Source organism: Mustela nigripes, chromosome 4 (assembly GCF_022355385.1).
Source record: "Mustela nigripes isolate SB6536 chromosome 4, MUSNIG.SB6536, whole genome shotgun sequence".
Lineage (NCBI taxonomy): Eukaryota > Metazoa > Chordata > Mammalia > Carnivora > Mustelidae > Mustela > Mustela nigripes.
The window spans coordinates 101893560-101918032 of NC_081560.1; the positions used below are offsets into that span (position 1 = coordinate 101893560).

Here is a 24473-nt window from a genome sequence, read left to right on the forward strand (position 1 = left end):
ATCTCTGTGGACAGGTCTGACATTATTCTGATGTTCCTCCCTCTGTGTGTAAGGAATCTCTTCCTCCTAACTGCCCTTAAAATGGTTTCCTTGGTTCTAAGATTTGACAGTTTTACTATTACATACCTGGGGGTCGATCTTCCTTCATCGATTTGGGGGTTGTCTTTTCTGCCTCTAGGACATGATTACTTGTTTCATTCCCCAGATTAGGAAAGTTCTTGGCTATGATTTGGTCAAATATATCTTCTAGTCCTCTCTCTCCCCACCCCCTCAGGGATCCCAATAATTCTGACATTGAAATGTTTCATGGTGTCATTTATTTCTCTAATTTTGTTTTCATGGATTTTAAGTTTTTCCAGGCCTCCTCCTGCTCCTTCTTTTCTATAAGTTTGTTTTCAAGATCACTAATTCATTCTTCTGCTTCATTTACCCTGTTCGAGTGCCTAGATTAGATTGCATCTCAGGAATAGAATTTTTAAGTTCTGCCAGATCTGTTCTCACTTCTGCCCTTAACGAATCTATGTTGCCATTAATAGTTTTCTCCAGCCCATTGTCTTCATAATTGCTACCCTGAAGTGTATTTCTGACATCTTGCTTAGATCCATATTCATTAGATCTGCTGGAGAGGCCACTGTCTTTGGGTCTTTTCTTTGTTCGGAATTCCTCCTCCTTGTCATTCTGTTGTGTTGTGGTTGAGGGGATGTATAGTTGAAAGTATCAACCACTATCCAGGCAAGGTACACCCTGGGAAGTTTCGGAGCAATTGGAAGTCACCGCCAAAGAGAAAAGGGGAAAAAAACCCCACCCAAAATGAGCCCCAAGAGTAAGTTTAGAAAGTACAGAACCAAAAACAAAAAGACTGACAAAAGAAAAAGAAAAACCCAGACAAAATGAGCCTCCAAAATAAGATTTATAAAGTACAAAAACAAAAGTGAACAAATAGAAAGACCAACAAAAAAAAAAAAAAAAAGAGAGAGAGAGAAGAAAAAAGGAGGGGGCAGGTGACAGAAAGGTGGTTATAATCTGTTGATGTGGACAAGGAAGGGTATTTCAATTCTTCCTGGGTGTATCTTGTTATCTTTGTTAGAGAACTCAAGTTTCCAGAGATACAGGGAAATCAAAACTGGTATATACATAAAGGCAGTATTGAATAGGGGAAAAGGGACTACACTGAAGCTTGTATCTCCATATATTTATTTAAAAAAAGAAAAAGCATATGTATGAAAAAATTCAAGTTAGAAAGTTTCTATGGAATATGCTATATTAAACATCTAGTTGAAATGGTAAGTAGGTAAAAAAAAATGAAAGAAAAAGAATCATGAGAATTAAAAAAAGAGAGAGAGAGAAAGTTGTATCTAAGAAATATACAGGCCATGAGGCACTACCAGGAGCTTAGCATACAGTTTCCCCGGGATGTTGGGCTTTAACAGTTTTATGGGGACCCTGTGGTTATTGTCCTCTTGTTCCTTCAGCTTGTCTTCTGGTGGAGGTGGGGGGCTGCTGCATTGTTTTTCAGTCAGTCCTGCTTGGGCAGGGTTGCCCTAACCCCTATCAAGGGGCTGGGTTCTGTGGAAACTGGTTTTTCAGGCTTTTGTTCTGTGGAGGTTTTTGTTTTCTGGCGGCTTTTCACACCTTTTCAGAGGGTCAGAGCAAAGTAAACTGCCTGCACCCAGACCTCCGCCTCAAAGAGAAGCCACAGTCTGCTCCCCTCTGAATGGTCTAGAACACACAGACTCCCCCTGTCAACCCTGCTGAATACCGCAGCCTCCCGCAGCACACCCCCAGCCACTGTCTCAGTGGTTGCCCGAGGCCTCTGCTTTCTGCACCTCCTGCCACCAAAACCACCACCAATACTGATCCAGGTAAGCCCGGTCCCGACACCCGCCATTCCCAGGACTGCTGACTCAAGCCCTTGGTGGGTCCTCTCAGGCAAGGGTGGGAGATGGCTGTGGCCAGTTGGGAACTGTCGGCTTAGGTCCCCACCTGCAGCCACCTAGTCCTAACGACTATCCCTTATGGTCCTTTGTTCTCTTTGAGTACCGTTATTAGTCCCTTCCCATCTCACAGCCACGGGTCTCCAAGCTATTGCTGGTTCCCAAGAGCAGGAACTTTCATACTGGAGTAGTACTTTCCAATGGCTCACTTCTGATGGCTCTCTCCTCCCTCTGTTTATCCTCTGATATCTGCCCACACTCTCCCAACTCCTTTCTACCTCTCCACTGATGATCCTCTGCCTGCCTAGAGATCCAGAAGTGTGTAATCTTACATCTCAGGCTGATTTCATGGGTGTTCCAAGTGTTCGGGCAGATATCCAGCTCAATTCAGAGGACTGGTTGAAATAGGGTCCCCTACTCCTCTGCCATCTTTGCCCTTTCCTCTCCCAAGAGCAGTATTTTTTTAAAATTTTTTCTACTTTATTTTATTTCTTTTCAGTGTTCCAGCATTCATTGTTTATGCACCACACCCAGTGCTGAGCACCCTGCAATACGTGCCCTCCTCATTACCCACCACCAGGCTCACCCAACCTCCCACTCGCGCCCCTCCAAAACCCTCAGTTTGTCTCTCAGAATCCACAGTCTTGCATGGTTTGTCTCCTCCTCCAATTCCCCCCTCATTTCTCTCCATCTCCCAATGTCCTCCATGTTATTCCTTATGCTCCACAAGTAAGTGAAACCATATGAGACTTGACTCTCTCTGCTTGACTTATTTCACTCAGCATATTTTTAAAGAAATAATCAACATTAATGATATGAACCTTCTTGGGGTCTCCCAGTCTATCCTACATAGCAATAAGTTCATTTCTACATGGAAAAAAATAAAATGGAATTAAATGGATTTTAAGAAATAAGTAGCTTAGAGAAAGGCTGTGATTTTTGACAAAAACAAAAGGAAGGCTTCCTAATAAATGGGAATAAATGGAATTAGTGTTCACTGACAAGATGCCTAACATTGAAGATTCCATGATGTATGTAAACAGTTAACACTTGGAAAAGTCACTTTAATTTAAAGCTGATACTGTCTGTTGGATATCTTGAAAGTAGAGGTTTAAAGCCTTTCATATATCAGGCCCTGGTTTTGGACTAACACCAGAATAAAGCAGTCTACCTTTTACATAAGCTTGTCCAGTAACATTTCATTTAAGCAGTCTGCATTCAATAACTCATTCAAAAAAAGGAAAATATGTAAATGTGAATGCCATAAGAAGTTGTACCAAAAAACTTTGTTCTCTACACATAGCTCTGAAAACCATGGTATTTTCACTTGGCATTCAAATGATATTTTTGTAGTAAAATTCTCATTAAAGTAATATATGACTCTAATAGAAAAAAAGTCATGGTATTACAGAATATCAAATTGATCTGTCAAAAGTTTGTAATTTGGTAAGATATTATCCCACTTAAATCTGCATTTCCAGAATTGGTTTAGAATGCTATATTATGGACTAATTATATTAACTTTTTAATTTGAAAATAATTGAAAAAATAAAGTCATAAATTTTGAATAAACAGAGAAGATGTTCACATCTTTAAGTATTTCACATTTGCCTAACTTATAAAAATTGCGATGAGGGAAAAAAAATTGCCATGAGGTAAGGTCACTTTTCTCTAATAGCTAAATTATGATTACTTCAATGAAAAATACTTAATTGCAACTTCTTTCTGAAGTAATTATAATAACCGATATTTCTCTTTTTACATGAAGAACTATACATTATTTGAGCAATTTCTTATTTAGAACAGCAGCATAAATCCTATGTTTGTGCTTTCAAATATGGTACCACAGCAAAAGAGGGATATTGATCAAACTAAACCATTAGGTAAAATAACATTACAACTTCAATTTATGGACAATATTTATTTCAGGTGCTAGAGGGCTGATTCTAAACTCAACAATGATCCAATAAATGTATTTCGTTTCCTGTTTCAGTGCAAGTTATTAGACAAGTATTTCTGGTCTCTGGGATCTTGCATGTGGAGTATTTGCTAAAAGGCAATTAGCGACTTGCTCTTCCTTCTAGAACAGAGTAATCGTAGCAGACAAATGCTTCTGTTGCTAACTCAGTAAGCTGATTTTGAAACAAAATATTTAAGGCACTGCAGAGCAATGGAAACAAGAGAAGGGAGAGACCAGTCGGGTGAATGATAACCTACATACCCTTCCCTGGGTGGCAGAGGACAGGCACAGCAGCTGCTGCCTACGTGGGACCAGAGTGAAAGGACTGGAGACCTCAATACCCAGCTGATTTCCCCTCATATTTTGCCAAATCTTTGCTTTTAGGGCAAAAGACTAGAAATCTAATCATGGAAACATCTGAAAAGTAGAGCCCGAATCTTCTGTCCCTTGGTCGGGAGGAGATCTGGCGGGGAGAGGGTCAGGGAAAAGTCCCTGGAGAAAATCCTTGGATCCCTATGCAAACCCTGGAGAGGGGTCCCTAGGAACACAGTGAGCCAGAAGGAGATTCCAGCTTACCAAGACTGTACTGCCCTTCATTGAGCTTATCCTTTCGTTAGGTCCCCACCATCAGCACCTGCACCACTGAGCTGAGGAAAGGGCAAATGCCCTCCCGGAGGAGATACCACTACCGAAGCTTCTACCTTTCATGGCCAACATATGATGATGGATAGAAAACTGCCAGGTACAATAAGACACAGAAGTAACCGGCCTAAAGCACTAACCAAAACAGAAATAGGGCCCTGATACTGAAGTCATTAGGCAAAGACTTTAGGGTTTTTTTTGTAATTTCAATTCAATTAATTAACATATAGTATATTATTAGTTTCAAAGGTAAAGTGATTCCTCAATTGCATATAACACCCAGTGCCCTCCTTAACACCTGTCACTTAAGCAAAGACTTTAAAGAAAACAGATAAAGTGCAACCTTTGTCAGAAAATTAGAACCAATAGAAATGAATCAAATAGCAACTTTATTATTGAAAAACAGAAGAGCTGAAATTAAGAACACAATACAAGGGCTTAGTAGCATAGCACATGTAGCAGGAAGGGGGTCAGTTAGATGCATTCATAGAGCAAATCCAGACCAAAGAAAGAGAGACAAAAAAGAATGGTAAATACAGGCGAGGGAATAGGGATATATGGGACAGTAGAATGACTGGAGTCCCAGAGAACTGGGCAAAGGTAACCAGGGAAATAATAATAACTTGTCATCTAGCCTCAGGATAAAAACAAAAATCACTCATTAAAACATCATAGTTCAGGGGCACTTGGGTGGCTCAGTCAGTTAAGCCTCTGCCTTCGGCTCAGGTCATGATCTCAGGGTCCTGGGATTGAGCCCCGCATTGGGCTCTCTGCTCAGCAGGGAGCCTCCTTCCCCCACCCCCGCCCCGTGATCTCTCTCTCTGCGTCAAATAAATAAACAAAATCTTAAAAAAAAATTATAGTTTAGTTGCTGAAAACAAAAGACAGAGGGAAAAGTCTTAAAAGCATCAGAGGAAAAAAAACCCATATTATTTTCAAAGGAATGAAAGACTAACAGATGACTTTTCAGAAGACAGAGAAGTGACAGACCTAAGTGCTAAAAAAATAACAACTAACCTAGAATTTCATATAACTGTGAAATTATTCTTCAGAAGTCAAAGTGAAATAGTGACATTCTCAGACAAAAATGGAGGGGTTTATCACTAGCAGGCCTGCACCAAAAGAAATACAAAAAAGAGAAGCTCTTTCCTTCTAGAAGGAAAATGACCCCAGAGACAGAAACATAGAAGTGGAGGGGCTTGAGCTAAATGGTGGCATAGAAGTAGAACCATAGGCTTGTCTCATCCCCTAAAAAGAGCTTTATAACTAACGATCAGATCAACCTGAGGTGTAGCAGAATTAACTCCACAACTAGAGGGAGAGAAGAAACCACATCAAGGGAGCGAGGTAGTACAGAGACCTGGTTTGGGGTTGAAATGGATCACTGGGGCTGTGGAGCTGGTGTGGACAGGGTGGGGGGAGCTGTGGTTGTGGGCAAAGGTGAGAGAGATAGAGACAGAGCTAGAGACAGAGGAGCACACAGGGGAAGACACAAGGAGAACATTTCCCCCAAGCCATTGGCTGGGAAAATGAGAGGGGCTAATTTCCTTGATTTCTTGCAACCAGCAAGGCTTGAAGGCAAGAGTTTTATCTATCTATCTCTCTATCTATCTATCCTTATTTTAATTTTTTTATTATGTTATGTTAGCCACCATACAGTACATCATAAGTTTTTGATACAGTGTTCCAAAATTCATTGTTTGTATATAAACCCCCACTGCTCCATGCAATACATGCCCTCCTCAATACCTATCACCGGACTAAGACCAGAGTTTTAAAGGTCGGTGGGCTTGGCTGGGATGAAACCCCAAGGGTGCCCCTCGCCTGGAGAGAAGGTAGGTAAGCAACCCTGGGGGCAGATGGCCTGGAAATGGCAATCTCAGGAGCTCCTGGGGCACAACAGGGGGCAGACTGTTCACTCTTCTTGGAACTCATCCCCGAGAGGTAGTATTCACAGAGGCTCCTCTCCAGGAACAAAGGAGTCAGTTGGCACCATTTCCCTCCCTTGACCCTCAGCCTAGGTGCAGAGCCAGGGACAGAGGGCAGCCAGCCCAGCACTGGCCTCCTGGCCTGCTCACTCTGAGTTCCATCCCCCTGCACTCTGCTGCAACTGCCCTTCTTAGTCAAACCTCTCTCAATCCCAGTGTGGCGGGACATAGCCCCCAGAAGACCAATGCAGGCCCCTGCCCAGACCCTGTTTTATTTATTTATTTTTCCTTTTTAAAATTTTTAAAAATTTCTTTTCAGTGTACCAGAATTCATTGTTTATGCACCACACCCAGTGCTCCATGCAATACGTGCCCTCCTTAATACCCACCACCAGACCCTGTTTTAAAAGTTAGCAGGCTTGGCTGAGATAGAGCCCAGAGGGCAATGGGCTGCTTGGGGCAGAAAAGGCAGGCAAACAAGCTGGGCGCAGACGGTGTGGAAATAGCGGAGTGAAAAATGAATGGGACACATGGAGAGAGATTATTTGCTGGTCTCAGAGTGCTTCCCTGAGAGCCAACATGTACTGAGGCTCCTCTCTGGGGACAAAAGAGTTGACTGGTGCCATTTTCCTCCCCTGCCCCTCAACATAAGCACAGAACCACCTGTAGGAGGCAGCATGGGGCCTACAGGGGCTGCCTCGCCTGCTTACACCACACCCACTCCTGAGCTCTGGCAGGGCTGTGTTCTCAAGCAAGGGCGCCTCCATCCCCACACAGGGGGCCTCTTCCCCAGAAGACCAACCCCTGCCCACACCGTATCTCCCAGCCAGAGAGATCAGTGGGGCCTCAGTTCTAGCAGAAGTAGCTTCGGATCTCATTTCACAAGCAGACCAAAGCATACATCTTGTTAAAACTTCCCGCTTCTGGCCAGGTACCAAACACTGCCCACGAGAGACAAGGAGAGTCTCTGCAGACAACTGGCCTGAAGGATAAAATAGACGAGAGACAGCTGCAGAATGCACACGGTGCACACCTGAGATGCTCCCAGGAGCACCAGGCCCTGGACACATGTATGATCGCTTCCTCATAAGGCCATCACTTCCGGGGGCAGGAGCCATAACTGGCTTTTCTTTTCCTTCCTTCCTTCCTTTTTAAATATTTTATTTATTTATTTGACAGAAAGAGACACAGCAAGAGAGGGAACACAAACAGGAGGAGTGGGAGAGGGAAAAGCAGGCTTTCCACTGAGCAGGGAGCCTGATGTAGGGCTCCATCCCAAGACCCTGGTATCAAGCTGAAGGCAGACGCTTAACAATTGAGCCACCCAGGTGCCCCCATAACTAGGTTTTCTAATACACAAAAGAAGGCAGAGACTTTGAATGCCAAGATGGAGGAATTCACCCCACATGAAAGAACAAGAAAAGGTCATGCCAGAGATCTAAATGAAACAGATGTAAGTAACATGCCTGCTAGAGAATTTAAAGGAATGATCATACGGATATTTGCTGGGCTTGAGAAAAGAATGGAAGCCTTCAGGGAGGCTCTTAGCATTTGGACAAAGAGTTGAAAAACAATAAGTCAGGAATGAAAAATACAATTACTGAGATTTGACTGGTTATAATATCCACCAGGCTGAAGAAGCTGAGGAATGAATTATTGACCCAGAAGACAAAAGAATGGAAAATAATGAAGCTGAACAAAAGAAAGAAAGCAGAATTATGGATCATGAGAGTAGACTTAGGGATCTCAGGATCTCCATCAATGTAATAGTGTTCATATTATAGAAGTACCAGAAGAGGAAGAGAGGAAAGGGGGGGCAGAAAATTGATTCGAGGCAATGAAAGTTGAACACTTCCCTAATCTGGGGAAGGAAACAGACAGGTTCTGGAGGCACAGAGGACTCCCATCAAAAATCAGCAAAAACAGTCCAACACCAAGATATATTGTAATTAAATTTGAAAAATATAGTGATAAAGAAAGAATCTTAAAAGCAGCAAGACAAAAGAAATCCTTAACTTACACGGAAGACCTATAAGGCTTACTGCAGATCTCTCCCCAGAAACTCAGGAGGCCAGAAGAGATATATTCAGTGTGTGGAATGGGAAAAATCGACAGCCAGGAATACTCTATCCTCCAAGGCTATCTTTCAGAATAGATGGAGAGATAAAGAGTTTCTCAAACAAGCAAAAACTAGAGTTTGTGACCACTAAACCAGTCCTGGAAGAAATTTTAAAGGGGGACTCCAAGTGGAAAGGAAAGACTAAAAGTGACAAAGACAAGAAAGGAACAGAGAAAGTCTCCAGAAAGAAGAACAAAACAAATAATAAAATGGCACTAAATACACATCTATCAATAATTACTCTGAATTACCAAATGTTCCAATCAAAGACACAGGATATCAGAATGGATTAAAAAAAAAAAGACCCATCTATATGCTGCCCACAAGATATTCATTTTAGATCTAAGACAACTATATACTGGAAGTGAGATGTAGAGAAACATTTATTGTCAAATGCACATCAAAAGAAAGCCAGAGTAGGAATACTTACATTGGACACATTCGACTTTAAACCAAAGACTATAACAAGATATGAAGATGGGTACTGTGTCATAATAGACGGGGAAACTCCAACAAAAGATCTAACAATTGTAAATATTTATGACTCCAAAATGGGAGCACCCAAATATATAAAACAGTTAATAACAAACATAAAGGAACTCATTGATAATAACACAATACTAGTAGGGGACGTTAACACTCCACTCACCGCAATGGACAGCTCATCTGAGCAAAAAATCAATAAGGAAACAAGGGCTTTGAATGACACACTGGACCAGATGGACTTAACAGATACATTTAGAACACTGCATCCTAAAGAAGCAGAATTCACATTCTTTTTAGTGTACATGGGACATTCTCCAGAGAAGATAACATAAGAGGTCACAAATCAGGCCTCAACAAGGACAAAAAGACTGAGATCATACCATGCATATTTTTCTGACCAGAACACTATGAAACTTGAAGTCAACCACAAGAAAAAATTTGGAAAGACCTCAAATACATGCAGGTTAAACACATACTAAATTGAAAAGAATAAGAATTAAAAATTAAAAAACTAAATTAAAAAATTACATGGCAACAAATGAAATTAAATAAATACAGGGAAACAAACGAAAATGAAAATACAACGGCCCCAAACCACTGCAATGCAGCAAAAGTGATCCTAAGAGGGAAGTATATAGCATTACAAGCCTATCTTAAGAAGCAAGAAAAGGGGCGCCTGGGTGGCTCAGTGGGTTAAAGCCTCTGCCTTCGGCTCAGGTCATGATCCCAGGGTCCTGGAATCAAGCCCCTCATTGGGGCTCTCTGCTCAGGAGGGAGCCTGCTTCCTCCCCTCTCTCTCGCTGCCTGCCTCTCTGCCTACTTGTGATCTCTCTCTCTCTCTGTCAAATAAATAAAATCTTTAAAAAAAAAAAAAAAGAAACAAGAAAAATCTCAAATACAGAACCTAATAGACCAAATAAACACCTAAAGGACCTAGAAAAAGAAAAACAAACAAAGCCTAAAGCAGGCAGAAAAAAGGGAAATAATAATAAAGATTAAGGCAGAAATAAATGATATAGACTCAAAAAACAATAGAACAGATCAGTGAAACCAGGAGCTGGTTCTTTGAAAAAAGTAATAAAAATGATAAATACCTAGCCAGACTTATCAAAAAGAAAAGATAAAGGACCCAAATAAATAAAATCACAAATGAAAGAGGAGACACAACCAACACAACAGAAATACAAGCAATTTTAAGAGAATATTATGAAAAACTATATGCCAACAAATTAGACAGCCTGGAAGAAATGGATGAATTCCTAGAAACATATAAACTAAAAACAACAACAACAACAACAACAACAACAAAACCTGAAATAGAAGGAAGGAATAGAAAATTAGAAGAAACAAAATTAGAACAAACCGATAGCCAGCAAATAAATTGTATCAGTAATCAAAAACCTCCCAACAAACAAAAGTGCAGAGCCAGATAGCTTCACAGGGGGGAATAGTACCAAATATTTAAAGAGTTAATACCTATCCTTGTTCAACTGTTCCAAAAAAACAGAAATGGGAGGACACTTCCAAACTCATTCTATGAGGCCAGCATTACCTTGATACCAAAACTAGATAAAGTCACCATTGAAGAGTGAACTACAAGCCAATATTCCTGATGAACATGGATGCAAAAATTCTCAATAAAATATTAGCAAATGGAATCCAACAGTACATTAGAAGAACCATTCACTAAGATGAGGTGGGAATTATTCTTGGGCTACAAGGGTCGTTCAATATCTGCAAATCAATCAACGTGATACCCTACATCAATAAAAGAAAGGGTAAGAACTATATGATCCATTTAATAGATATAGAAAAAGCATTTGACAAAGTACAACAGCCATTCTTGATAAAAACCCTCAACATAGTAGGGTTAGAGAGAACAAAACTCAACATAATAAAGGCCATATATGAAAAACCCATAGCTAATATCATTCAATGGGGAGAAACTAAGAGCTTTTCCTCCACAGTCAGGAAAAAGACAGGGATGTCCACTCTCGCTGTTATTTAACATAGTACTGAAGTCTTAGCCACGCCAGTCAAACAACAAAATGATACAAAAGACATCCAAATCAGCAAAGAAGAAGTCAAACTTTGACTATTTGCAGATAACATGATACTCTATATAGAAAAAACAAAAGACTCCACCAAAAATTGCTAGAACTGATGCAGGAATTCAGTAAAGTCACAGGATACAAAATCAAGGTACAGTTGTATTTCTATACACCAGTAACAAAGCAGCAGACAGAAATCAAGGAATTAATCCCATTAACTGCACCAAAAATAGTGAGATACGTATGAATAAACCTAACCAAAGAGTTAAAAGAACTGTATTCTGAAAACACTGATGAAAGAAATAGAAGACAACACAAGGAATTGGAAAAACATTCCATGCTTGTGGATCTGAAGAATAAACTTTGTTAAAATGTCTATACTAACCATTTAATGCAATCCCTATCAAAATACCACCAGCATTTGTCACAGAGCTACAACAAACAATCCTAAAATTTGTATGGAACCACAAAATTACTCTGAATAGCCAAAGCAATCTTGAAAAAGAAAAGCAAAGCTGGAGGCATCCCAATTCCGGACTTTAAAAACATTATAAAGCTACAGTGATGAAGACAGTACAGTACTAGCACAAAAACAGACACATAGATCAGTGGAACAGAATAGGAAACTCAGAAAAGAATCCACAACTATTCGGTCAATTACTCTTCAACAAAGCACGATTTTTAATGGGGAAAAAAGCAGTCTCTTCAACAAATGGTATTGGGAAAACTGGACAATACTGTGCAAAGAATGAAACTGGACCACTTTCTTACACCATAAACACAAAAAAATCTCAAAATGGATTAAAGACCTAAATGTGAGACAAGAAACCATTAAAATCCTAGAGGAGAACACAAGTATTAACCTTTTTGACATCAGCCATAGCAACTTCTTACTAATGTGTCTCATGAGGCAAGAGAAATAAAAGCAAAAATAAAACTATTGGGATTTCATCAAAATAAAAAGCTTCTGCACAGCAAAGGATACAGTCAACAAAACTAAAAGGTAACTTAGGAAATGGGAGATGTTTGCCAATGACACATGTGAAAAAAGGTTTGTATCTAAAATATACAAGAACTTATAAAACTCAACATTCAAGAAACAAATAACCCAACTAAAAAATTTGCAGAAGACATGAATAGATATTTTTCTAAAGGAGACATCCAGATGGCCAACAGACACATGAAAATATGCTCAATATCATTCATTATCAGGCAAATACAAATGAAAACTACAATGCGGTATCACCTCACACCTGTCAGAATGGCTAAAATCAACAACACACGAAACAACAGGTGTTGGCAGGGATGTGGAAAAGGGGAACCCTCTTACACTGTTGGTGGGAGTGCAAACTGGTGCAGCCATTCTGAAAATCAGTATGGAGGTTCCTCAAAAATTAAAAATAGACCTACCCTACAATCCAGCCATTGCACTACTAGAAGTGTTTATCCAAAGGACACAAAAATACCAATTTGAAGGGATACAAGTACCCTGATGTTTACAGCAGCATTACCAATAATAGCCAAATTATGGAACGAGCCCAAATGTCCACTGGCTGATGAATGACTAAAGAAGACATAGTACATATACATAATGGAATATTATTCAGCCATCAAAAAGAATGAACTCTTGCCATTTGCAAGAATGTGGATAGAGTTAGGGAGTATTATCTACGGGAAATAAGTCAGAAAGACAGATACCGTAAGATTTCAATTGTATGTGAAATTTAAGAAACAAAACAATCATGGGGAAAAAAGAGGCAAACCAAGAATCAGAGTCTTCACTGTAGAGAACACACTGATGATCACCAGAGGGGAGGTGGGTGGGGGATGAGTTAAATAGGTGCTGGGGACTAAGGAGGGCACATGTGATGAGCACTTGCTGTTGTGTAGAACTGCTCAATCAGGAAATTTTACATCTGAATCTAATATTATACTGTGTCTTAAGTACCCAGAATTTAAATAAAAACTAAAAAAAGCAAAAAGGCTGCAAGATTAAAAAAAAAGAAAAAAACCCCACAGATGTACGGAAAGGAGGGAGGAGATACAGAATGGGTTAAAAAATGTGAGTAAAGCTTTGCTTCTTGATTTGGGTGCTGTGTACATGGATGTGTTCACTTTCTGAAAATTCATAAGCTCTGCGTTTAAATTTGCGCGTTTTTCTGTTGTGTTATGCTTCACTTAGAATTTTACCAAAACAAAGCAAAACAAAAACTGCTTAGTGGAAAATGTACAGCTTTAAATGCATACATAGAGAAGAATAGCTAAAAACCAATGAGCTATGCAGCCATCTCAAGAAATTAGAAAAAGAACAACAAATTAAACCCAAGGGAAGAAGACGGAAGGAGATCATAAAAATAAAAATAAGAGCAGAAAGGAAAAAAACAGAAAACATATAGAGAGGATCAAGAAAACTAGAATTTGATTCTTTGAAAAGATTAATAAAATAAGATTTTAAAAATCCCTGATAAGAGGATCCTTCTATCTAGAAGGATCAAAGAATCTGAAGTGAAAAAGAAGTACCATCTAGTCGCTGACACTTTGTCCTCTCTCCTGGCTGAGGTTGTCCCTCAACCTCCCTGGGGTATTCAAGCTGGAAGCAAGGATCCCAACAGATCCTCGGAGGCCAAATACAGGATTGGCCATACACCACAAAGTCTAGCACGTTCTGTGCCACATATTTTTATCCCTCATCCTGGATTACGGGGGTCAGTCTCTGCATTTCAGTCCACGTGGTGGGAAGGCTTTTAACTGGTCAGATGGTGGAGAGCTGAGTTCCCTAGGGTTGACATAGGACACATAAACTAAGAACGACAGACTATCCTACCGAAGAGGTCCAGATGGTAGAAAGTACAGTTCCTGGCATAAAGGGACAGGGTCAGATGGAGACCCTACCCCACATCCTATCCTGATCACTAATAACTTAACCCAGCCCTTGACCAGCTGGTGTGTTTTCTTGAACTCTTTCAGGGAAGCATGTACTTTTATCAGGTACTCGCCAAATTCTTCCAGATTTGCCAGTGCCATGAAGGGCAAGGATGCATTGGGGCAGAGTGTATGAAGGACACTGAGAGTGTATGGGTGGAGGAGGGAAGCAATCTCAGCGAGAATTTTAAAATGAACCGTTTAGGATCAGTAGAGCATTTTGAATATTGACTTACAAAACTGGATCAAGGTGAGAACCACAAATGGAATGTCAGCAGCCTGTTATCAGAAGACCTGACTGTTGACGAGGTTTCATGACAATTGGGGCACGAGATATACTGCACTACGGCAGTAAAGGGGGTCAGAGCTCCACACCCATGGCTCTTCAGGAAGTTGGGAGGGTAACTTTAGGCTAACTGGGTACATCCTTGACCATGCACAGATCTTAGGGGTCTAAGGCAGAGTAATTTCTGATACCTGGTCACCAGATACCAGATAGCCCTGTGACCATATTTAAGAGGGCTGCTATGCTACCAGCTCCAGGGATGCGGCTCACAGAACTCTACCAAAATAGCTCTCCGGGAGTCACGTAACACAGACAGTCACGCTTTAATCTTGCAAACAGGCTGCATGACAAGGTAAGATCCTCAGAGGTGGGCTAGCCTGGCAAAAAGTGAAGCATCCAGCCCAGTGGAAAACGCTGCTTTGTCTCCAGATACCCCTTTGCCTCACAGGGAGCCTCTCTTCTGCCCCTACCCAATTTTCCCTTAGATTCTAGGAGACACTTAACTTTTTCACCATCTGATACTCAGGCGGGACTAACGGTGTCAGCTGCAGATAGGACCACGGTTTTCTGCGGAGAGACTCTTGCAGGCTAGGAATATTCAGACCTGCAGGTCCGGCCCAGGAGAGCCCACCCACCAGTCTGGCTCCCAGCCACACAGGATGTGGTAGCTCGAAGCTCATATAGAAATGCCAGGCCATCTGGCATGCTGCATATTGAATTGGCTGCTGCTTTTCCCAGGTGCAGCTGATTCCAAAGCCTAGGACACAGCAACTGAATCTTGGGTCTCTCTAAGAGACCTCTGCATTTAAAAAAGCAGCCTTGCAGCAGGCAAATTCCTTGCCTGAGAAGGGGACAATGCACTCCAGTGATGTGGGATTTCATGAAAAGAATAACATTTGCGGGTTTTGAATTTACTGCCTCTTGGGAAAAACTCATTTCTGAATTGGAGGCATTGATTTTCACTATTTGGCTGAGTTGGGGAGTCCATTCAGGAATAGAGTCCACAGACGCTGAGAGGAGTGATGGGGCAGGTTAGTGTCAAGGCTGTTAGAGAAAAAAGTGATGAATGAGGCCCACATGCCATCCCATAAAACCCAGAACTATCAACCTGGCTAATGGTGCAAGCTTCTGATGGGCTCGCAGGGCCTCCCTTTCCACGTGTCTGGCATCCACAGACCAATCTGTAGAACTGGAAGTTTCAGCATCTCTTTCTGGGTAAGCTCAGAGAGGAGTCTATTACAGATAATCAGGAATTGTCCTAAAGGAAGGTGTGTGGAAGTGGGAGAGGTGACAGAAGATCATCGAACACACCAAGTTCAGCCACTCCTTGCTTGTGTCAGAGGTGGTCAAGCGAGAGGAACATGCGTCATCAGAAACAGTCTTAATTTGATGTAAATATCCCAATGGTAACTACTGCCTTACTTTTCTACACTCCCTCGAGGTGGCCGGAATCACAGGTTTTATGAACTTCTTACTACCTTGCATCTGGCTTAGCTTCTTGCCTGCAGCCAGCCTGGAGCTTCCTCTGAGCTTTGTATCATCCTTCCGCGTTTCATACAGAGTCTCAGGACACCCTGATCCTTTAGGCGAGTTCCGAATTACCTGGCTCCTTTCCAGCCCTGGCAGGTGGCCCCAGCGCAGGAACGACCCTCCCCCGTTCCTCTTCGCTCCGCCGCCGACAGAGGGCGCCAGAGGGGCTGCGCATCAGAACCCCAGTTAGGACCCTCGTGAGCACTCCCGGGTGGTGGTGGGGGGGTGTGTGGTGTCGGGTCTTCTTTCAAGAGTCCATCTCTTACAAGAATTTGCTTTGTGCAGTTGCCTCGTGTGGTTACTTCGTCTGTGTCTTGTATCCAGAGCTTCTATTTAACGGGTTCTGATGTTTTAAGTATTCATTGTTTTGTATTGAGTTTTGCCTGAATTTTATTTTCTCCAATTTGGGAACTACCTATGATTACGCTAGTAGGAAGAGGGCTCGCGGCAGAACATTTTGGTCATTCTTTTCCATGTACCCACACCCTTCTTGCCTTTTCCCTTCTGTTACTGTTTGTGTGTTTTTACATCTTCTCTTCCCCTTCTGAAAAGTACTTCATATTATATATATTCTTTATCTTTTCATCTGTTCCTTTGTTAAAGGGCCAGACAGGACTTAAAATTTTAATACTCACAAGAAATTCATGTTCTCTATTACGGAAAACCCACACTGTAAAATAAGCCTACTTTTTTCGGGGGTAACTATTAATGGAGAGAGAGGGGGGAGTCCACAGAATTTCTAGATTCTGTATAAAAATAGCAGTGCTTCATATATGTCATTCTCTGGTAGATGGTGTGGTATTTGTAACTATATTTTCTCCAAGGATATTGAGGGCATAATGACACAGTTCCTCTCTTAGAAGTCACGTTCTCTGGTTTGGATTTTAAAGACAGATTGGTGCTCATTCTGGTGAAACTGAAAGAAACACAATTCGCTCCTTTCTCCTTTCAGCATTTGTCTGTCCTCTTCTCTCAGGTAACAGCCGGCAGTAGAAACGTGGATCTAAATATGGACCAGGACCTGCCGACTCTGGTTTTGCTTGGGAAGCAGGAAACTGTGCTAAGATTAGCAGCTGCTGCAACAGAGAAGGCATTGTTTGCATTTTCTAGACCTTGTGGATGTTGTTGGGTTTTTCAGTATTCTTGGGTATCATATGAATTCTAGGATTTTGAGAAAGTGAGACTCATGAGTGACTGAGGTCTGGATTAATGAGAATTTGTGAGGAGTTAGTGCTTTTTTTTTTTTTTTTTTAAACAGGACATGAACTCTGAACTTTCTTAGCTCTACAAAGCCCTTAAGGACAGACAGCATCACTGGCATCATTTCAAAATGGCCTTGGAGTTGACTTAGGGAAAACCTGTTTTGGTGGATGACAGCAGCTCCTGGGGGTAACCTCTGAACTGGCCCCAGATATATGCAAAGGACAAGTGTCTAGGAGGTCACACATGGTGTTCCGTCAGGTTTCCCTGACCTTTGTGGGTCTCTGTCCTCAAGAACACTACAGCTGTGCACGACATAGACTTGACTAAAAGGCTCAGTGGGTCAAAAGGAAGAAATGTAAGCTGGGAATGTAGTAAAAAAGGGAGAATGCTCTTCTGGCATCAGCTTCCAGGACCTGAATCAAAGAAGGAAGAGTTCCTAATCACTAACTAAGACCTGAACCAAAGAAGGAAGCATTGCTAATCACTAAACTGATCCCAGTGTGGATTGGCCCATGTTAAGTGAAGAGCAGAGTAAGTCTGCTTAAAAAGGTGGTACCGCTCTGCTACCTCCTTATTCCAAGAACTGGACAGATCAGAACTACATGCTGTCTTTGTAGTACCTGGTTGCCATATGCATCTGCCTGGGGACCACTTGGTTCCCTCCCTTACCCATATTTCTCTGTCTCTTCCTCTAGATGGCTCAAAGGCCAGGTGTGGGAAAAAGAAGACAAAATGGTTGTTATCCTTGTGCATAAGTCTCTTGCTTTCTATACAGGAGTTCTGAACACTAGCTTAATTAATTCACTAATTAACGGAATAAGTATTTATTAAGCCTCCCTAAGAGGAGATGCTACTAGCAAAAAAAAAAAAAAAAAGTTTTAAAAAGTTATCTTGTGTTGAAATTATGGGTGATTTTTACTTTAATCCTTTCTTCAGATTTTGTTGGAAATAGGTAAACTTTAAAAAATGTCTATACAAAAAAAAAGTCTATACAAACGGGATTCATACACATCTAACAAATACACTGAAACAGATAAGATTCTGGATTTATGTGTGAAGGAGTAACTGACATCTTTGAGTGCGTCTGTCTTCTAAGCTGAATTTTATAGCTTTTTATTGTAGAGCCTACGAGCTCCTCACTTGGAATCATCTGGATGGGAGGAAGGCCATATGTTAGTCATCTCCACTTTCCTTCCTCTGGTCAAGGATTTGCTAGAGCAGTGACATCCGGTTTCCCATTCTGATGGCCATATAAGTTCCCTGCCCAGTCATTCTGGGAGATATGCCCCCAGCACTGACTCCGACTTCAAAGTTCTATCTAGCATATTACCTGATAACCCACCCTCCATGGGACCAGAACCTTGCACTGAAACTCCACCTTACTGGTGGGGGCCCTTCTGGTCTACTTTGACCTTATCAGGACATCATGGTTGGCTCTGAGGTCAGAGGGTAAAGGTTCAAGTCCTGGTCCTACTCTGTGGATAGTGGACCAGTTGCATTCTCTTTTTGCATCTCAAAAAGAAAAGGGGAAAATACCACTGGCCTCCCAGGGCTTTCATGAAGTTAAGTGGGACAATACATCTTAGGTGTTCAGCATGGTGCCTGGCATACTGGGAGAGCTCGAGATGTTTCGCTGCACTATTCCTGTTGTGACTCCTCTATTCAGGACATCAGCCTTATGCCAAATGGCTGCCCAGGGGTTAGATCTTATAACCCATGCACAGATCCCCAGGGACAAGCACAGGCCACCCCCTGTGGGATGGCTGGAGCCCCTTCGTGCCCATCTGCTCTATCCGTCTAAATGGACATCAGCTGGCCATGCCCTTCGGACACAGCCTCACCTACCTGGCTGCAGGTCCAGACACAGTATCTTAGTTAGGTCAGGCTCCTTTGTCTGCCCCACATACTCTCCTGACAAATGTGGGCTCTCTCTGCCCTCACCCACACGGGCCTTTATGCGCGAGCTCTCCATCTCATGGAGATTAAAATGGGCAGAATACTCCCTCCTTACCTTGTCAAAGCACAGTCTAGAGGCAGAGCTATAGAGAACCTCATCGGCCTGCTTATTTCTAGCTCCCTGTGTCTGTGGTCTTGACTAAAAGAGATTAATCCTGTGTGCAGAGAGGCTCTAAGAGGGACAGAGAGAGTCTTTTTTGGGGGAGTGCTGATTTCACTCTACCACATCTGTACAGGTGAAAACCACTCCTGAGTTCTTCCAGGTTCTTCTTCTCTTCAGTCTCGCTAGGAAAGGGGTGCTGTAAGGTTGCTCGCACATGCATTTCTGTCCTCGAGTCCTGTTCCTATCCTGCCCCAACAAACTTCTAGTCACCTGGTCCCTAGCAGGTCAAGGGTTCCAGGACAGGCTGGGCTCTTCACTTTCTCTGCCTCCTGTCCTCCCGACTCCTGAACCCCAGTCCAACTCTCCACAGATGCATTCCAGACTGTGTCTCCTACGTCTCCTCCACTGGCACTCACCAGGTCGTGTTGACAATGCCTCCTCTCATATTTTCTTCTCCCTGATTGCCCTGGCCCCACTCTTTTGGTTTCTCTGATGCTACAGTTACTGTTGCTCCATAACAAAGGAAACAAGACCTTAACAGCTTAAAACAGCACTGTATTAGGATCTCTCAAAGTTCCGTGAGGTGACTGGGCTCAGCTGGACAGCTCTCCCTTGGGGTCTCACATGCTGTTACCATGGATAACAGCTGGGCTGCACCTGCTTTCCCCTGGGTGGGGATGGCTGGAGCAGCTGGGCTGGCCAACCGTCTGTCCATGCAACCTTATGCGTGGCCACCTTGGGCTTCTGACAGCACAGCTGCCTCACAGCTCCAAGAGTGAGTTTTCTCAAGGGTAAGGAAATGGAAGCTACCTGTCTCTTAAAATCTGGGCCTGGAAGTTGGCACAGCATCACTTTAGCATGAAAATGCACGCGGGAGAGGAGACTTGAATGCCTCCTCTCGAGAGGACTGTCAAGGAGTTTGTGGCCATACTTAATCCTGCACATTGGATGATCTCTCTTCCTCCTCCTCCCTCTGCTCCTCTTCTTTGTCAGGATTCTGTCCTCAACTCTCCCTTATGCCTGCCCAACCCCCTCCCCCACTCCCTGTGCCTTCTGGCCTTTGCAGGTGCTGTCCCTTGCCTGCAATGATCTCTCTACCACTTGGCCCCCAATACCAGCCCTTCCCTCCCACTGGCCCCATCTGCCTACAAGCCCCCCTTCCTCATGGGTGATGATCAACTCTGTACCACAAAGCTGGGATGGGTGCTCCTTATCGTCACTGATACCAAGACACAGTGAGAGGTATGTGCCCGGAGAGAAGCACATTCCTACTGGAATGCAACAAATAGCCTTGGCTGGCAGGGACCAAGCCTCTCCCTCCAGACCTGAGGTCCTGAAGATGAGTACAGTGCCCAGGAGGCTTCTAGCACTAAAGGGTTCAGAGAGGCAGGTGAATCTGTATGCTCTTTTATCGACACAGTGACTCAAGTTTCCTCCAGAATAGTCTCAGTCGGTGGTAATAGGGCCTGACCATTTATTTGTGTTAAGAGCTTTCACCTCATTGGGAGAACCTGACACATACCCAGCTAGATCTGCTCGGTAGGGAGCCTGCTTCCCCTTCACTCTCTCTGCCTGCCTCTCTGCCTATTAGTGATCTCTGTCAAATAAATAAATAAAATCTTTAAAAAACAAAACAAAACAAAACAAAACCTTGTATCTTGTTGCAGTTCTCAGATTATAGCAATTATTACTATAGTCAAAAACAGCCCACTAGGGAAAAATTATGCCAGAGAAAAGGAAACCTTTCTTTTGTGTTTTATCTTGCATGTAACTCCTTGCAGAGTGCAGGAAATGCTTATTTTGAATGGTCCTCATTTAGTAGTACTTTCAAAATCTGATTTAGTCAGACCTTAAAAAAAATTATATAAATCAATAGCAATTTCCTAATTCTAAATTGAATCATGACCCCAAAGAAATGTACTATTAGAACATTACAGATTCCAAGTAATCTGCAATATATCTCTACTCCTAGAAAAGGACAAAAATAAAAACAGAAAATAAAAATAAAATAAAAACATCATCTATTATTTTAATTTAATCCTCAGATAAAAAGAATGGTCTTCTGTCCTATTTCAACATTTAAAATCTGGCCCATGAGCAGTGTGTAAAATAGATTTTAATTTTAAGAAGGTATAATTTACAAATTAGATTAATGCACTTAGTACTATTTAGAGACTATAGGAGTCTGATTTTTATTAATATCAAAAACTTGTGTAACCTTCTGGGTAATGGCCTGGCTTCTGCATTTTTATTATAGCAAGAGGACCTCTGATGCTTTTATTGCATTAATGAAAGAATATATATAAATCAATAGCAATATAAATAGCAGAACATTTTGTACATTCAACCCCTTCCCATTTGTTAATCTGGCACGTTTCCAATCATACATTTTGAAAATATCAATTATTTCACATTAAAAATATGAATTCACATAGCATATTATATACAGTTTTAATGTACTCAGACTCCTACAGCTATTATCCATTACCGCATTCTAATTTATTTGATTTATAGGTGTGCCCGGAGTTAAGATTCTTGTCATTTGTGAACTCAATTAAGTTTTTTCTTGATAATTTTTTTGTTTTTGACACATTAGATTACATTTGTACAGAATAATACATTCTCTGTACATTGAACACGGCTTTGATGTATTTGCAACCACCTTCTCAATTTCACTTTCATCCATTTGAGGTAGTTGTAGTCCAGCAGGTGCACTGCCCAGTGAGCCCTTCTCAAGTCTGCACTAGGACGTTTGCAAAATGTCATTTTTCTGACGTGTTCCATTTTTAGTTATTTTTGAATATGACCTGGCAAGCCATTTGTTTATTCTAGGACTTTGCTACTTAACCAAGTTTGAATACACTTTTACTCAATTATGACAATTATTTTATATAATTTACAGAGCTGGCTTTATGTCATAGTATCTCTCTAGTGGCACTTTAAGTGTCTCTTCATCCTCCTGATGAAGACAATTATATTAAATGGTTTGCTATTTGAAATGAAAGAATAGCACTATTGCTAGATTAATTTATACACAACCCACTTTTTCACATTAGCTCATAAAATTTCACATCATCCTTAAGAGTTATTTCCTTGCCTATAAAAAAACATATACTTGTAGGATGTGCTCATTCCTGCACCGTTTTGAGCTGATACTATGTTTTGACCCTAAATGGCTTCTTTCTCAATTAGTTAGAACTCCAAAGAAGATAACAGGTGTAAAGATGGCCTCTCCATCCAACTTCCAACATAGACTAGAGAATACAGTCAGCTCTTGTGTCTAATATTCATTACTAATGCAAGTTTTTACCTTTTTTGTTCTTACCATTTGGGAAGTCACTCTAGGGACCACTAGCTGGAACCCATCATTATCCCCAGATCAAGCCGATCTATGTCCTTCATGATCAATGATACTATTTGTGGGATGGGGAAGATACTGGCATGACTTGGGCAAAAGAGGGCATGCTGGGGAGGATGGAGAAGGGGGTTGAGGGAGGAGAGTGGGTCTTATTTGGTCTCGACAGCAGGGCGGAGAAGTTTCAGTTCATATTATCAGAAAACAGAGCCATGAGGCTTTTGTCCAGATGGTATCAGAGTTGAGTTCAAGGCATTTTGCCTGGTATTAACATGCAAAATGGATTTGCAGGAGGAAAGCTAGAGTCAGGGAGCTAAATATTAAGGAAAAGGAAATCTCTTGTTGGGAACTTCATTATGCCCAAACCAAAGTCAAGGGCCCAACCACATCTCATAAAATCATTTCACCTCTACATCTGACAGTATCAAATCGCCTGTCTACACATTCTGCACGTGCTAATGCAAAATAAGGGGGCATTTGTGTCATTCCTAGTAGGAGAGATGCCATAAGCTTCTAATGGGCAGACATTAGACCTTTCATTTTCAAATCCCTGATATTTGAAATATAGTAGGTCTTATAAAGTGCTTACTGAGTGGATGAATGGAAATGAGAGTGAATAAAAATAACATAAAACATAAGCATTGAGAGCATACAGCTTTTCTTGAACAACGAGTCCAATGACAACAGACAACTCTAGGTTCCTGGCCACATATGCTTTCCTCTGGAACAAGGGAGTAGCTCATCATTGCCTTTCAGAAGAGTTACAGGGCCTGAATCCCTGCTATGAAGGAGAAGGTGCAGGAAAGGATTTGCGCATTCTGCCCTCTCCAGTACCCAAGTGGGAAGGGAAGGACTTGGAAATAAGGGTAAACTGTGCTTTCCTTCAGCTGGCAAACATGAGGCCCACAAGGCTATTTCTTCATGCAATGGGAAATGCATCAATATGGGGACCTATGAAAAAAATCCTTTCACTGTAAGAAGGATTTTTTTCAAAGACAGAAAGTTTCGAAAATATCTCAGTAAAATACATGATGACAAGTTTTATAAACCCAGAAATGTCAGTAAATCAGGAATCAAGGAAATAGGTTGTTGGTAGTAATGGATCATCCGCCTCCTGGGGAACTGTGGACAGAGTCAAAGGTCAGGGCAGGGCAGCGTGAGGAACATCCCCAGCATGGGGGGCCATGAGCAGGTAAGCCTTGAAGAACCTGCTCAAGTCAAGCTAAAACTGGATGATAAGATACAGCAGGGCAGCTACGTAAGGTTAGCACCGGGAGGAGCCACAGAGTGAAAGTTAAGAGATTTAAGCCAAAAGGTCTTGAATGCAGAGGCCTATGAGCAAAACTTCTCTTTGAAATGAAAAGGAATGGCTCCCTGGGCTGCTTTGGATGGCTGTTGCCCAACTAACCCAGAACTTACTTCTTCTTATTTTTAAGCACTTCATAAACCTATGGCTCTCTTGCATGGCACATTTCTAAGGGGAGGCAATGCAATGAACAGCAACAACAACAACAAAAAAATTGCAGCTGAACTCTGCTTTATCCTGAGCAACAAGAATAGGAAAAGTACTTACGTTCCACAAAGTAAGAGCTGGCATCAATCTTCCAGATGATCTGGCCCCGATGAGAACCATTGACTCCACGGTTCTTATAGTCCAGAAAGTTTTCTGACAAGACCTCATCTAAATGAATAGCAGAACAGAGAAATATATTAGCTTACAGCATATTTAGAACAAAAAAAGAAAGAAAGAAAAAGAGCAAAGGATATTAAGACTATCTCCAACTCAGCCAAAGAAAAAGTACCTGGAATCAGAATCAGAAAGCTGAAAATATCCTCAGATACTCTCTGAACCAACTCCTTTATAAGACAAGACTCTCCCCACTCTGCGATACTCCTAAGCTCATCTAGCTGGTTCGTGAACACTTCCCAGAACACAAAATGATTGCTCTTGTAGCCATCCATTTTGCTTTTGAACAGCCCTTCCATGTGTGAGTCTGA

The 24473-nt window shown here is 41.7% G+C and overlaps 1 protein-coding gene across 4 annotated transcripts in view; it reads right to left on the reverse strand.

The window, feature by feature from the left end:
• HECW1 (HECT, C2 and WW domain containing E3 ubiquitin protein ligase 1) overlaps nt 1-24473 on the reverse strand; it is a 455383-nt gene that overhangs the window by 216195 nt on the left and 214715 nt on the right. For all 4 annotated transcript variants that reach the window (XM_059397215.1, XM_059397212.1, XM_059397213.1 and 1 more), the window contains one exon: nt 24049-24156. In XM_059397215.1, the coding sequence (XP_059253198.1) occupies nt 24049-24156 (108 nt within the window). The remainder of the gene's footprint in view (nt 1-24048; nt 24157-24473) is intronic.